We start from the raw sequence: 12104 nt of genomic DNA on the forward strand, positions 1-12104 counted from the left end.
AAGAAGGGGAAGTTAAATTTTCAGGATTATATTGATTGGGCTCCCTCTTTGGAAATGTGGGAGGAGGCAGATTAATTTTTCACTTTGCAGAAAAGTGGGGATCCCATTCTGGGCTAGGGCACTGTCTTTAGCTTCTCAGCATCCTTTGTTGCATTTGAAGAAAAATCAAAGACCGGCAGGGAGAGAGTTCCTCCTCGGTGGCCTGCAGATCCTTCCTTTCTCTTGTGAAGGTCAGTTGTGACAAACACAACCATAGGGCCACCATGCTCTGGGGAGGCTGATGTAACAGGCCCCTATGGACGTCTGCATAGAAGTAAGGCATGCTGTTTTCACTGGCACTTGCCTCAGGTGTTCAGTCGCATATATTGTATTTCTTTCGTACGCCTAAATTATACCTTTCCTTAATTCCGGCAATTTCAAACTACTTCATCCTCAGGTGTTGAAGCATATGTTACCCGAGAAGCAGGGAAAAGATACTGAAGTGAGGACCCACAAATACTAGAGTAACAAAAGGAGGAGTGCTATTCTGACATCAGGCACCCCATGCAGTCATATAGCTAAGGATCAGCAGCATCTCTGATGTAAAATGGTAACAGTTAGCATGAATTCTGTGATGTCTATAAGAATATAAGAATGTTTTATTTTCTTACATATTCATATTGCGAATTTTAGTGTGAAAAGCTTTTTGTTTGAACCTTTTCTTCATTGAAAAGGAAGCAAATATTTCAAAATGTACTGTAGAAGGCAAGTGGAGGAATTGCCAAGAGTGATTTCCGAGACCAGGGTGCTGGGCTTTGCTCATTTAGCGAGCATAAAAGTTCACTGGGGCTTCCAAAGAGCCAAGCAGGGCAGTTTTGCAGTTTGGGAAATAAATTTGCTTGTGTTCTCCACCAAAGCTGCCTGTGGGACTCCTGTGGCTTGCTCTGGCGTGCCGAGGTTCAGCCTGACTTGCCCCGAGCGCTGTTGGCGAGCCAAATGCTCCCTCCTCCCATTGGCTGTTTGGGCATGTGCAGGTTTCCAGGATTCTGTCGTCCTGGGCGAGGTTGCTTGAGAGGCGGCAGGCCGTCCCTTGGGCAGTGGTGCAGAGGCCTGCCCTTCTGGAAGGTGCGTGGCCTGATTGCCTGCTCGCAGAAGGAGGCGAAGGCACAGGGCCCCGAGAGCGTGCGGTCTGGTTGCATTCTCACGGGGAGGCTGCATCTCTTCCAGGGTAATTGTACAGCTTGTTTTGCGAAACTCTCAGGTGGCTCTGGAAACAAGAGGCTGCACTAAGTGTCGAAGAGAGTCTTGGGATTTGTTGAGCCAGTTCGGCGCTGTTCTCATGTGGCAGAGGATCCCCTCCTCTCCCCAAACATCCTTGTTGGTTTCTCCATGGCAGAAGGGCTCACATCAGCTCTGCTGACCATGACTAGTGCCACGGCTGCCATGTGTCATGACCCCGTTGCAAGGTACAAAGAGCCTCACAACGTGGATCATGATCATTAAGGAAAAGAGGAAGGAGATAATTAAATCAGAACTGAAAGCAAGCACCCAAAGTAACCACACCCGTGGAAGCATATGCAGCTGAATAGAAGGACTTCGGATAAGCAGAGATAAACCGCACCTGGTGCCCCGGAGGGCACACCTGAACCCAGAGGACAGGAACAGCAACCGGGAAAACACCCACACAGCCATCAAGGGACCCATCAAGGGAACTGGGGACAATGAAGGGTGGGGGAGCATGAGACCCCGCAAGAGGGTATAAACAGGGCACCTCATCAAGCACCCCCCATTCCCGTTTTTCGTTCTGTCAGCCACCATTCCAATAAACCGGAAATCCTTAATACCTATTAAGTGAGTCCGTGCCTTATTGCGAAGCGAGACTGACCCTGACATAAAAACGGGAACCACAAAAATTTTTTACCTAGCACCTATCCAACCAGCTTGTGAGGGACCCGGCTAGGTATGTAAACTCACAGAGCGTGGCAACGCAACCACTCGGCACCCGGCGGTGAAGCTCCCCTCCCCTCAGGCGGGATGTGGCTGAGGTCCGGGCGGCGCAACGCCCAGGTAAGTATGAGATCCAGCTCAGGGGAAGAGGAGTGGGAGGGGACCGCCCTGGGGCCAGCGGGCCACCGGGGGCGAGACGGGGGGACCCTCTCCAGGGCCACAGGACGACACGCAAGCCTCAGACATCGTGGGGACGGTATGGACCAACAAACAGCTGGGTTGCCCAGCTGTCACGCACAGCCAGACAAGGAATCAGCGCACGCCAGCACGAACGCCAGGGAACGAATGAAGCCGCCGTTCAATTTCCCCTAACTGGCAACAAAGACTCGCACAAGCACTACAAACAGATACCTGGTTGCAAAACAACCGACACCATGTATCTATCAAGGACAGCCTCGCCTGGAAAGAGAAAGTCTTGTACATGCCAGAATCACTGCGGGGGGAAATTTTAAACAGATCACACAATGACAAAACTGCGGGACATTTTGGGTTCGTAAAAACCCTTCATCTAACGAGGAGGCAATTTTGGTGGCCAAACCTGAGAAAAGACGTGAAAGACTACGTTGCCACCTGTCCCACATGTGCCACCTCCAAACGGAAAAGGGGGAAACCCCAAGGGCTGCTGCAGCCAGTAGCCAGCCCCTCCCGCCCATGGGAAGAAATCTCCATGGATTTTATTGTGGACCTCCCACCCAGTCAAAGGAAAACAGTAATCTGGGTGGTAAAAGACTATTTTTCAAAGCAGGCACACTTCATTCTGTGCGCAACCATCCCCTCCGCCCAACAACTAGCACGCCTGTTCCTGACACACATTTACAGGATCCACGGCGCCCCCTGCAGGTTGGTGACCGATAGGGGCACACAGTTCACGTCAAAGTTTTGGAGGGAATTTTTAAAACTAATTGGGACTAAACAAGCACTGTCAACTGCGTGGCATCCACACACGGACGGATCTACAGAGATCCTAAACTCAACCCTTGAACAGTTCCTGAGGGCATTCATAAACTACCAACAGGACAACTGGGTAGACCTACTACCTTTTGCAGAGGTAGCCTATAATAATGCGGTACATCAGAGCACTGGCCACACCCCATTTAAGGTGGTCTACGGAAGGGACTTTGTACCGATCCCAGAACTGCCGCAACCAGAGACCCCGCCCTGCTCACCAGACGACTGGGCGGCACAGCTGGCAACAACCTGGCCAATCATCCAAACGGCCCTAACAGACGCACAAACTACGTACAAAAAATATGCGGACAACCACAGGGCGGAGGCACCGAACTACAAAGTGGGAGATAGGGTCTACCTCTCCACTAAGTTCATAAAAACCTCGCAACCCTCGAAGAAGCTGGCACCTAAATTCATCAGACCCTTTAAAATCACAGAGGTAATCAATCCAGTTACATTCAAACTGGAACTGCCTCACAACTTGCGACGGGTCCACCCGGTATTCCACTGCGCCCTACTGAAACCGACAAGCACATCCAAATGGCATACGGAAGAACCCCCGCCCCCACCCATCATGATAGACAACCAACAGCATTTTGAAGTACAAGAGATACTGGATTCAAGAAAGCAAAGAGGCAAGCTGCAATACCTCGTTAAATGGAAACATTTCCCACACCCAGAGTGGGTCCAGGCACAACATGTCATGGCAAGACAACTAACTAGACGTTTCCACAAGGCATACCCAGAGAAACCAGCACCCTAAAGACATCTTCGGGGGGCAGCATGTCATGACCCCGTTGCAAGGCACAAAGAGCCTCACAACGTGGATCATGATCATTAAGGAAAAGAGGAAGGAGATAATTAAATCAGAACTGAAAGCAAGCACCCAAAGTAACCACACCCGTGGAAGCATATGCAGCTGAATAGAAGGACTTCGGATAAGCAGAGATAAACCGCACCTGGTGCCCCGGAGGGCACACCTGAACCCAGAGGACAGGAACAGCAACCGGGAAAACACCCACACAGCCATCAAGGGACCCATCAAGGGAACTGGGGACAATGAAGGGTGGGGGAGCACGAGACCCCGCAAGAGGGTATAAACAGGGCACCTCACCAAGCACCCCCCGTTCCCGTTTTTCGTTCTGTCAGCCACCATTCCAATAAACCGGAAATCCTTAATACCTATTAAGTGAGTCCGTGCCTTATTGCGAAGTGAGACTGACCCTGACACCATGCAGCACAGAGGCCCTGGCAGCCGGACTTTGGGACTCTGCTCCCTTGTCCCCATGGATTTCCTGAGCTCTGTGCCATGCGTAATGCTCCAGGTGACCAGCCCTGCGCATCTGATAGCGCTGCAAGCCTCTCTGCTAGTAACCCTCTAGGGTTCCCAGTGATGCTCTGCAGAGAGTGGTGGGGTGCATAGCAGGAAGCCTTGCAGAGTGACAGAAGGAAATGCTTGCAGAGGCCATCACTGTGAGCTCAGCAACAGGCTTATGGATGTGGCCGCGGTCAGGGCTGCAGCCAGAATCTCTTGCGGGGGGAGGCGCAGGCTCAGCTGTTTGCCTTGGACAATCTGACTCCCCTCTGAGCCAGTCCAGCTCAGTGGAAGGACCCCTACATTCTTCTCAAAATCTTTGGTCTTGGCTTCTCTGCCAATCTGAGTTCATCTGAGTCCAGTTTTTGAGTACTTGTGGTTGAAGATAAGTATCTGGAAACATATCAGCTGCCTCCTTTCATCTTTATGGGGTGCCAAGGAGAACAAAGGGGTCCTTGTTCACAATGCAGTCCTCCCCCCCCCAGCACTGAGCCTGTCCTTTCCAATTTTTCCACAAGACACATTTGCAGCCCCACCACTCTTGATTCCTTTGGGTGTTACAGCCACGCCCCCTCCCCTCCCCTCCCCAAGTGGCCGAAGCAGACTCTGCTCCCCAGCCTGGCCGTGGCTGCAGATCGATCAGCTTCTGCGGTTCCCTCCCTCAGCTGGAGCAGCAGCCGGCTCCCCACTGCTACCCTTGGATGAGGAAGGAGCCAGCTGACGGGCTCCTCTGGCACCTGGCCTGTTACCATGGCAGCACTGGGCATTTGTGCCCTGACAGGATGTTGCTTTCCTCGCCCCCTTCCCAGCGCTCTTCCTTGGCTGGCCCAATACAAAGGCGGAGAGAAAAGCTGCCCAAGGCATGTTCGCCAGAGAGACGTGCCGGGCGTGTGAAACGCTGCCCTCCACCCCCCGTGGTGGGTGCCCGTGTGACCCCCAAAGAGGATCCTGCAGGTGGAGTCCTGCGGGGAGAGGCCAGGCAGCTTCGGCATCCTGGAGCGGGCTCCAGACTGGGGAGAGGCTTCCTGGCTAGTTCAGACGATTCCCTTCCTAACAAAAGACAAAATTCCTGCCTCCCGTCAGTTGGGCATCTTTCATCCCCTTTCATGATGGGAGCCAAAATAATAGGAAAGGAGGGAAGAGAGCCAAGGAGCAGAGGGTGGCAGTGATGGTCTCCTCCTCAAAGAGATGTTGAACACTCATTGATTTCATCATTTACATGAAGGAGGTCGTAGGAGGAGACGTGGATTATTCACCCTTCCTGACCTCTAGTCCTCTTCGCTATTTCAGTGAGCTTCTTTTCTTTTTTCTGATTTATATAGCTGCCCATCTTGCAAATGTGACTCTGGGCAGCTAACAGATTAAAACAACAAAAAATATTAGCAGGATAAAAGTATGTCTTTGTAAGCATATCGCATTTTGGCATCACTTCCCCTAAATAGGCCCAGTGCTTCACCTGCTGCAGTGATGCTTCCCATAAGCTCCCACATGCATGAGATCCTTTCTGGTCACAAAGGGCCTCCTGTTGACTGGCACGCTGATCCAGCAAAGCCTGGTCCCCAGCTCCGCACCTTGCAGCATCCATGGGCCCCTTGAACTCAGCAGAGGGCAATTGGCCGGGTCCCCCGTCTCGCTTTTTATCAGGTGCTTTGTTGCCCAGTGTGAAGATAGGACGCTCTGGCTGGGTTCTGCAGTGACACTGCTGCTTGCTTTGTTAGGTCTATAATCTTGCCTTTCCATCGGGAACTCCAGGTGGTGCACACAGCAGTTCCTCCCCTCGTGGCAACCTGAAGAGAGAGCAGGGTTGAGTGAGAGTGCCTGGAGTATCCCCAGTGGAGGATAGGCCTGGGCCTGGATCTCCTCAGTCCTAGGCCAACAACAGTTTTTGTCCTGAGACCGACAGCAACGTGCTTGTTAGCGAGTGCCTGGCAGGAGCCCCGTTTTGACTTTTGGAACTCTCAGAGTGCCCCTTGGAACAACCCCAGGGGAGGACGGGGGAGAGGGACAAAGGACATCTATGAGGAGACATGGAATACAGGCCCCAGCTCTCACCTTGCCCCAGGAATTCTCTGGCTGCCTCCTCAGAGAGTGACAGAGAGCCTGAGCAGGGTGTGCTCTGCTCTCCGGGCAGGGAAAGGGGATGTTTGTCTACTTCTTGGGTCAGCCTGTGTGGCAGCTGCCACACAGCCAGGTTGACCAGCAACTGGCATCTGCCTGCTTGTGTGCAGCTGGACAGCCCCAGGCTCAGTGCTGGTCCTTCACAAGAAGGGGTCTTTGGAGAGCTGAGGACAGAAAATTATATGGGGCAGCACTTTGCCTGTAAAGTCTTTCTTTTCCCCATTTTCATGGTTAAATTTATGGATCATGAAGGGTAGAGAAATCCAGAATTACAACTATCACCTTCAGTAAACTGATGATGGTGATGGTGATGAGCCATTAAGTCGGCATCAACTCTTAGCAACCACATAGATGGATTTTCTCCATGACAATCTGTCTCTAACCTGGTCTTTCAGGTCTTAACAGTGCACCCATTGCCACTGACACTGAGTCCATCCCTCTTGCTGCCGGTTGTCCTCCCCTCCCCTTCCACCTTTCCCAGCATTCAAAGCCTTCTCCAGAGAGCTGGGTCTTTGCATAATGTGATAATTTGAGCCTGGTCATTTGTATCTTGAATGAGAACTCTGAGTTGATTTGTTCAATGTTAATCTGTTTCCCTGGCTGTCTGGTATTTTCCCCAAGAAATATTACCAGTATGCTCAAAAATAAAGCTCTACAATGTGGTTGGTGTCAGTGCCCAATATGATAATTACTGTGGTTTGCATTTTTTCCCTTCTTGCTGAATTCTGTGTTTCTTATCAGTCCTTACTGAATGTTCTTCCACAATGACACCTGCTTGCAAGAAGGTTGCCATAAGGTTCAGGTTTGATGTAGGCAGTAAACCTGATGGCTGCATTTTGTCACGCTCCCCGATCAAATGTTCCCAGAACACCTTATCGGATTCGCATCCATCTTCAAAAAACCCGTGTCAACCTGTGAGTCACTGGCCAGGAGGGGGAGATGGACTGGAGTGTGAATTGTGTTGTTTGGGCTAGATACTCGTTGCCCCAAGGTCATCAGGAAAGAAACCGTTCTGGCCATCTGTTGGCACAGAGAGAATAGGGGTGCATTCCTAGGTGGGCAGTGAGGGGGAAGACTGGAAATGGTGATTTTAAACTGTAGAATGTGCGGGAAACGCCATTCACAACTTTTACCCTGTGCTGGACACTTTGCTTCATTAAACAGATTTATAAGTAACTCTTATGAGTCATGATTGAATGAAAGCTTGAGTGGACAGTTACTTACACATTTCCTAATGGCCTTACAAGCTATGTTATAGCTGATCTAGCTATAATCTCTTCCTGATCCCAGGTTATTCTCAAGGACCTTGAAGTCTTGGCAGAGATTGCATCCTCTCCAGCTGGCCAAGTGGAAGGTCGAGGGCTGCAGGAAGGCTCCGGGCTGCGATTGGAACAACTGGACTTGCCTGTGCCCACTTCAGCCAAAAGCAGCCAGGCTGTCTCCTCTGGTAAGCACATCATTGCCAGGCATTTCCTGGCAAAGGGAGAATGTTCTGAGCAGCCCTTTGCTTTTTCTTCTCATTGAAAGTGACACAGTATGGCTTTAGCTAGGCACCCTCTGGCATAAATTATTGCTTCTCATAAGGTGTGGAGCCAAGCCCTTCTGCCCCGTCTTCTTCATGCTTAACATTCTCCTGGGGGGGAGGGCTGCTGCTGCTGCTGCTCTTATATTGCAGGTTGGGGGTCCTGAATGAGGCCTTTCATTTTTGAGGCTGGATAGGAAGATATAATTGTGACACTAGTAAGAACGTGTAGGTTTTCAGTGTGAATGGTATAGTAATGGAATCAAAAACCTTTGCTTTCTTGACCTCATCTTGACCTTTAAAGCCAACTACTGGTCCTTGTGACTGCAGATTAATCCTGAGCCCATCTCAGTTCAAGTCTATTTCAGTGCTAAGGCCAGATACAATCACAATATCTAATAACATAGATTCATAACATAATAATGACAGTAATAAATAATTTAAAAAGGTAACATAATAATGCATCCTTCTATATATGTATAAAACAGAAAAACAGTAAGTACGCTAAGATCTAAAAATAATTAAGAATAAAAATACTAAAATACAATAAAATACTATTTTAAGAAATTCTAAACCTAAGTAATGGTGTGGCGTATTGTACAAATGGTAGCACAGAACTGGGCAACTTGGGAGGATATTTCCAAGTCCTTGTCTGAAAGAAGTTGCATTAAATAGAAATCACACTCCCTACCTGGAAATTTCTTCAAAATCTGATATAGAAGGGTGTGTTTAGAGTCCTTATATAGGGAGCAGTGTAACAGCATACCGCTTAGAGTTTACACTGAGCCATCACCACATGGACATAACCTAAGGGGCATAGTGGTACCCTTAAAACGTCCAAAAATGACTGCTGAGCATCCAGTCTGGCTCAGGTGAAGGCCTTACAAAATTTCAGTGGATGATAAATAGGAGGCTGGAACGAGTCCTTTTGGAAGAAAATGACAAATATCGGGGTGTAGCACCTTACCTAAATTTGTTTGGAGATCTGTATCCCAGATTCATTGTTTAAGGGCAGTTCTAGCATTATCAAATCCTAATGAGCACAGACTTTCCATAGAGAAGCCCAGCAATTGAATTTTATCTAAGGCTTTTTTAAGCCACAATGATTTAAAATGCTCTCTGAATACTAATGGGGCTAACCCTATAGGAAGTAGAACTAACTTTAGCCAGAATGTAAGAAGGAGACGCCATGCTCTGGCATCCAACAAAACTATACCTGTTTCTACCTGTAGGATGGCATTGTTGATACTTTCTGGTACCATCGATGTGGCTCTAACAATATGGCTGGCCTTACCTTGTTAAGGGTCCATAAGCCAGCCCAGGCTGTGTTGTTTCCTACTGGTCCTGACTGGGGACACTCATCTTCTATATTTAAGTTTTGAATTCATGATTATGCATTCGTATCTTGTGTATTGCTTCTGTCACTTAGAATCTTCCAGGATTGTGGGAGATTATAAACATTTTAATGATGATGTTCATGATGATGATGATGATGAAGCAGCAGCAGCAAGATTAGAATTCAAAATTAATTAAAGCCCAAAATCAGAGTGGAAAGAGTTCTGTAACAAAGTGTTACAGAATTATATTGAGTTATGCTAACGAGAAACATGAGAAAGGATGAAGGGCAAGAAAAACAGTGGCCTCTGCTTTGGCCCAGGTCTCTGCTTCTGTCAGCTGGGCAGGAAGTGGGCTGTTGGGACAGACTAGTCTTCTGCCTCCCCATGGTGGGAAAATTGAGTTGAGCGCAAAGAGCAGGGCAGAGCTTTGAAAGGAGCCCGAACAACTGTGGCACTTAGTGGGAGACAAACTCTAGCAAGCCTGGCCCTTCCGGGAAATCCGTGGCTTGTCTTGCTGACAAGGGGCGGAAAAGGGGGCAAAGCACTCAGCTGTCACTGACTTGATAGTAACCAATAACCAGTAGTGGGGGAGGGAACACTCAGATGAGCGAGTGGCCAAAACTTGGGGAAAGAGATTGTTTTGTGCCGAAAATCTTGACTTTAAGAAAACCTCCAGCCTAGCGTCGTTAAATATGTGCCATAGTTAGATGTCAAGAACCTGGCTTTTGAGAAGTGGGATTCTGTGTCAGGAAGCTCATGGGAAAAGGCGTTCGAGGGGACACCTGCCTGCCGTCCCTTCCAGGGAGGGCAGCCAATGCATGAAGTAACACTGGTGAAGGGGCCGTGAGGCGGTGAGATGCTTTAGAACAGGGGCAGATTCATTTCTAATCAGCTGGACATTCTTCTGTTATCAGTCAGGGAACAAGAGCCATGACAAAGAGACCCCATTTTAAGAAACTGGGAGATGAGTTGAATTCTAAAGAGGGACAACAATCCAGTTGCTGGGATTTCTGTAACCTTTTTCCATTACATTTTGTAAAGAAACTCTGGAAGAATCTTTTTCTCTAAAGAGGTGGGAGAGCTGCAGACTTCACATATCACAAAAAGATATGTTCAAAATAAAAGGAAGAGAAAAGAATAATTATATCAGCAAAATGTTGATAGGTAACAAATAGGGAGCCTACTCAAATCCTATTTAGGTTCAGTCTTTTCCAAAAAGAAAGTATGTGTTTCACCAGGAAATTTTGAAGAGGAGCATCAAAGAGCAGGATCAAAGCTTGAAATTAATAAAAATATGGCTAGGGAATATCTATTCGCTAGGAATGAGATTTCGTCTGCATGATCAGCTAGTATCCTAGGTACTAGATGGCCTGGCCAAATCTCTGTGCATTATCTTTGGGAAATTCTGGAGAACTGGTGAACCAAGAGATGATTGGAAGAGAGCAGAGGTTGTCCCTCTCTTCCAAAAAGGTGACAGGGAAGAGCAGTGGAGCCCCCAGAGATTCATAGCCACCACCCACCCCGTCCTTATTTAGATGAGCCCATAAGACCTGGCTCTTCTCTTCTCTCGGGCTCGGGCTAGAGTGGGTGGTAGGCCCTGGTGGTTGTCTGGTTTGTGAGGTGCTGGTTGTTTTCTCTAGGTGTTCTTGTTGAATTTCATATTGTGTGGTTTGTTCTATTTTAAATTTTGTATGAAGGACACTGTCCAGAATTGCAATAAGATTGGGTGGCTTATAATTTAATAAAATAAAAATAAAATTAATGTCTGCTAATCAGTTTGATTTTGATCTCTGAAACAATTGACAAAGACACTGATTTGTAAGCACTTTGAAAACAATATCGTAATTAGCATGAATTTTTCAAAAAGTCTTCCCAGGGTAACTGTATTTCACTTTTAGATCAGGTAACTTTCCTAATGAGAACCTCACTGATGGGGAAGGACTGTAAATTCTAGTCCTGCCTTGGGCATGAAGCCAGCTGGGGTACTTTAGACCAGTCCTCTTCTCTCAGCCCTAGGATGGAGGCGAGGGCAAGCAACTTCTGAACATGCCGCCAAGAAAACCCGAACCCTAAAGATGCGGTGTATCTCGATTGCAGCAGAGCATTTGGGAAAGTATCCACATCGTTCTGATTAGAGAGCTAGTTTTGTGATGGTGAACCATTCGGCTTCTCTGATCCAGGACGCCTGGCTCATTCACCCCAGAGCCACAGCGCCGAATGTGGATGCCCACTGTCTAGGCAGTCTGGAATTCTCTCACTGAGTTGACTGCAGGCAGGAGATATGTCTTGATCATACCGTTGGCTGGCTTTGTGTTTCTGTTCCAGTCCCATTTAATTTATTTGTCTGTTTAGATAATGTATGTGAGCGCCCATCTCACAACATTTGTTTTATTGTCTACATCTCCAGCCTGTTGAATTTGGATTGTTTTTTGGGTGGGTGGGGGCTGTAAGGACACTTCACCCTTCTGATTTGATTTGTCCTCCACTGCAAACAAAATGGCTCTTGGTAATCCATATACAGATTCTAGCTCCAGAGAGTGTGCTAAATCATGCATGACCATGGAAGGGCGCTGCAGTTAGGGAGGAAGGGTAGTGAATCTTTGGGTAAGAATGTCAAGTCTACATCACGTTTTTTGCCTTTATTTAATTAAAAAGAACAGAAAAGGATACATACACAAAGGGATTCTCATAAATGTACATATGTATATAAAGTTTCACGCAACAGTTTCAATAATATTTCAATAAAGCATGAGCATCTTTCATTATGATCATCCTTACATAAGCTGCATCTATAAGCAACTCGTTTGTAGGTCATAAGCAGCATCAGGTTATCCACTGAGTATTTGGGGCTACAAATTTGTCTTTCCAATGTCGAAGG

The 12104-nt window shown here is 47.9% G+C and overlaps 1 protein-coding gene across 3 annotated transcripts in view; it reads left to right on the top strand.

Annotated features, from left to right (window-relative positions):
* The window catches only part of VAC14 (VAC14 component of PIKFYVE complex), a 58025-nt gene that overhangs the window by 20750 nt on the left and 25171 nt on the right, over positions 1-12104 (top strand). For all 3 annotated transcript variants that reach the window (XM_063312718.1, XM_063312717.1, XM_063312716.1), the window contains one exon: positions 7658-7814. In XM_063312718.1, the coding sequence (XP_063168788.1) occupies positions 7658-7814 (157 nt within the window). The remainder of the gene's footprint in view (positions 1-7657; positions 7815-12104) is intronic.

This window comes from Candoia aspera, chromosome 11 (assembly GCF_035149785.1).
Source record: "Candoia aspera isolate rCanAsp1 chromosome 11, rCanAsp1.hap2, whole genome shotgun sequence".
Lineage (NCBI taxonomy): Eukaryota > Metazoa > Chordata > Lepidosauria > Squamata > Boidae > Candoia > Candoia aspera.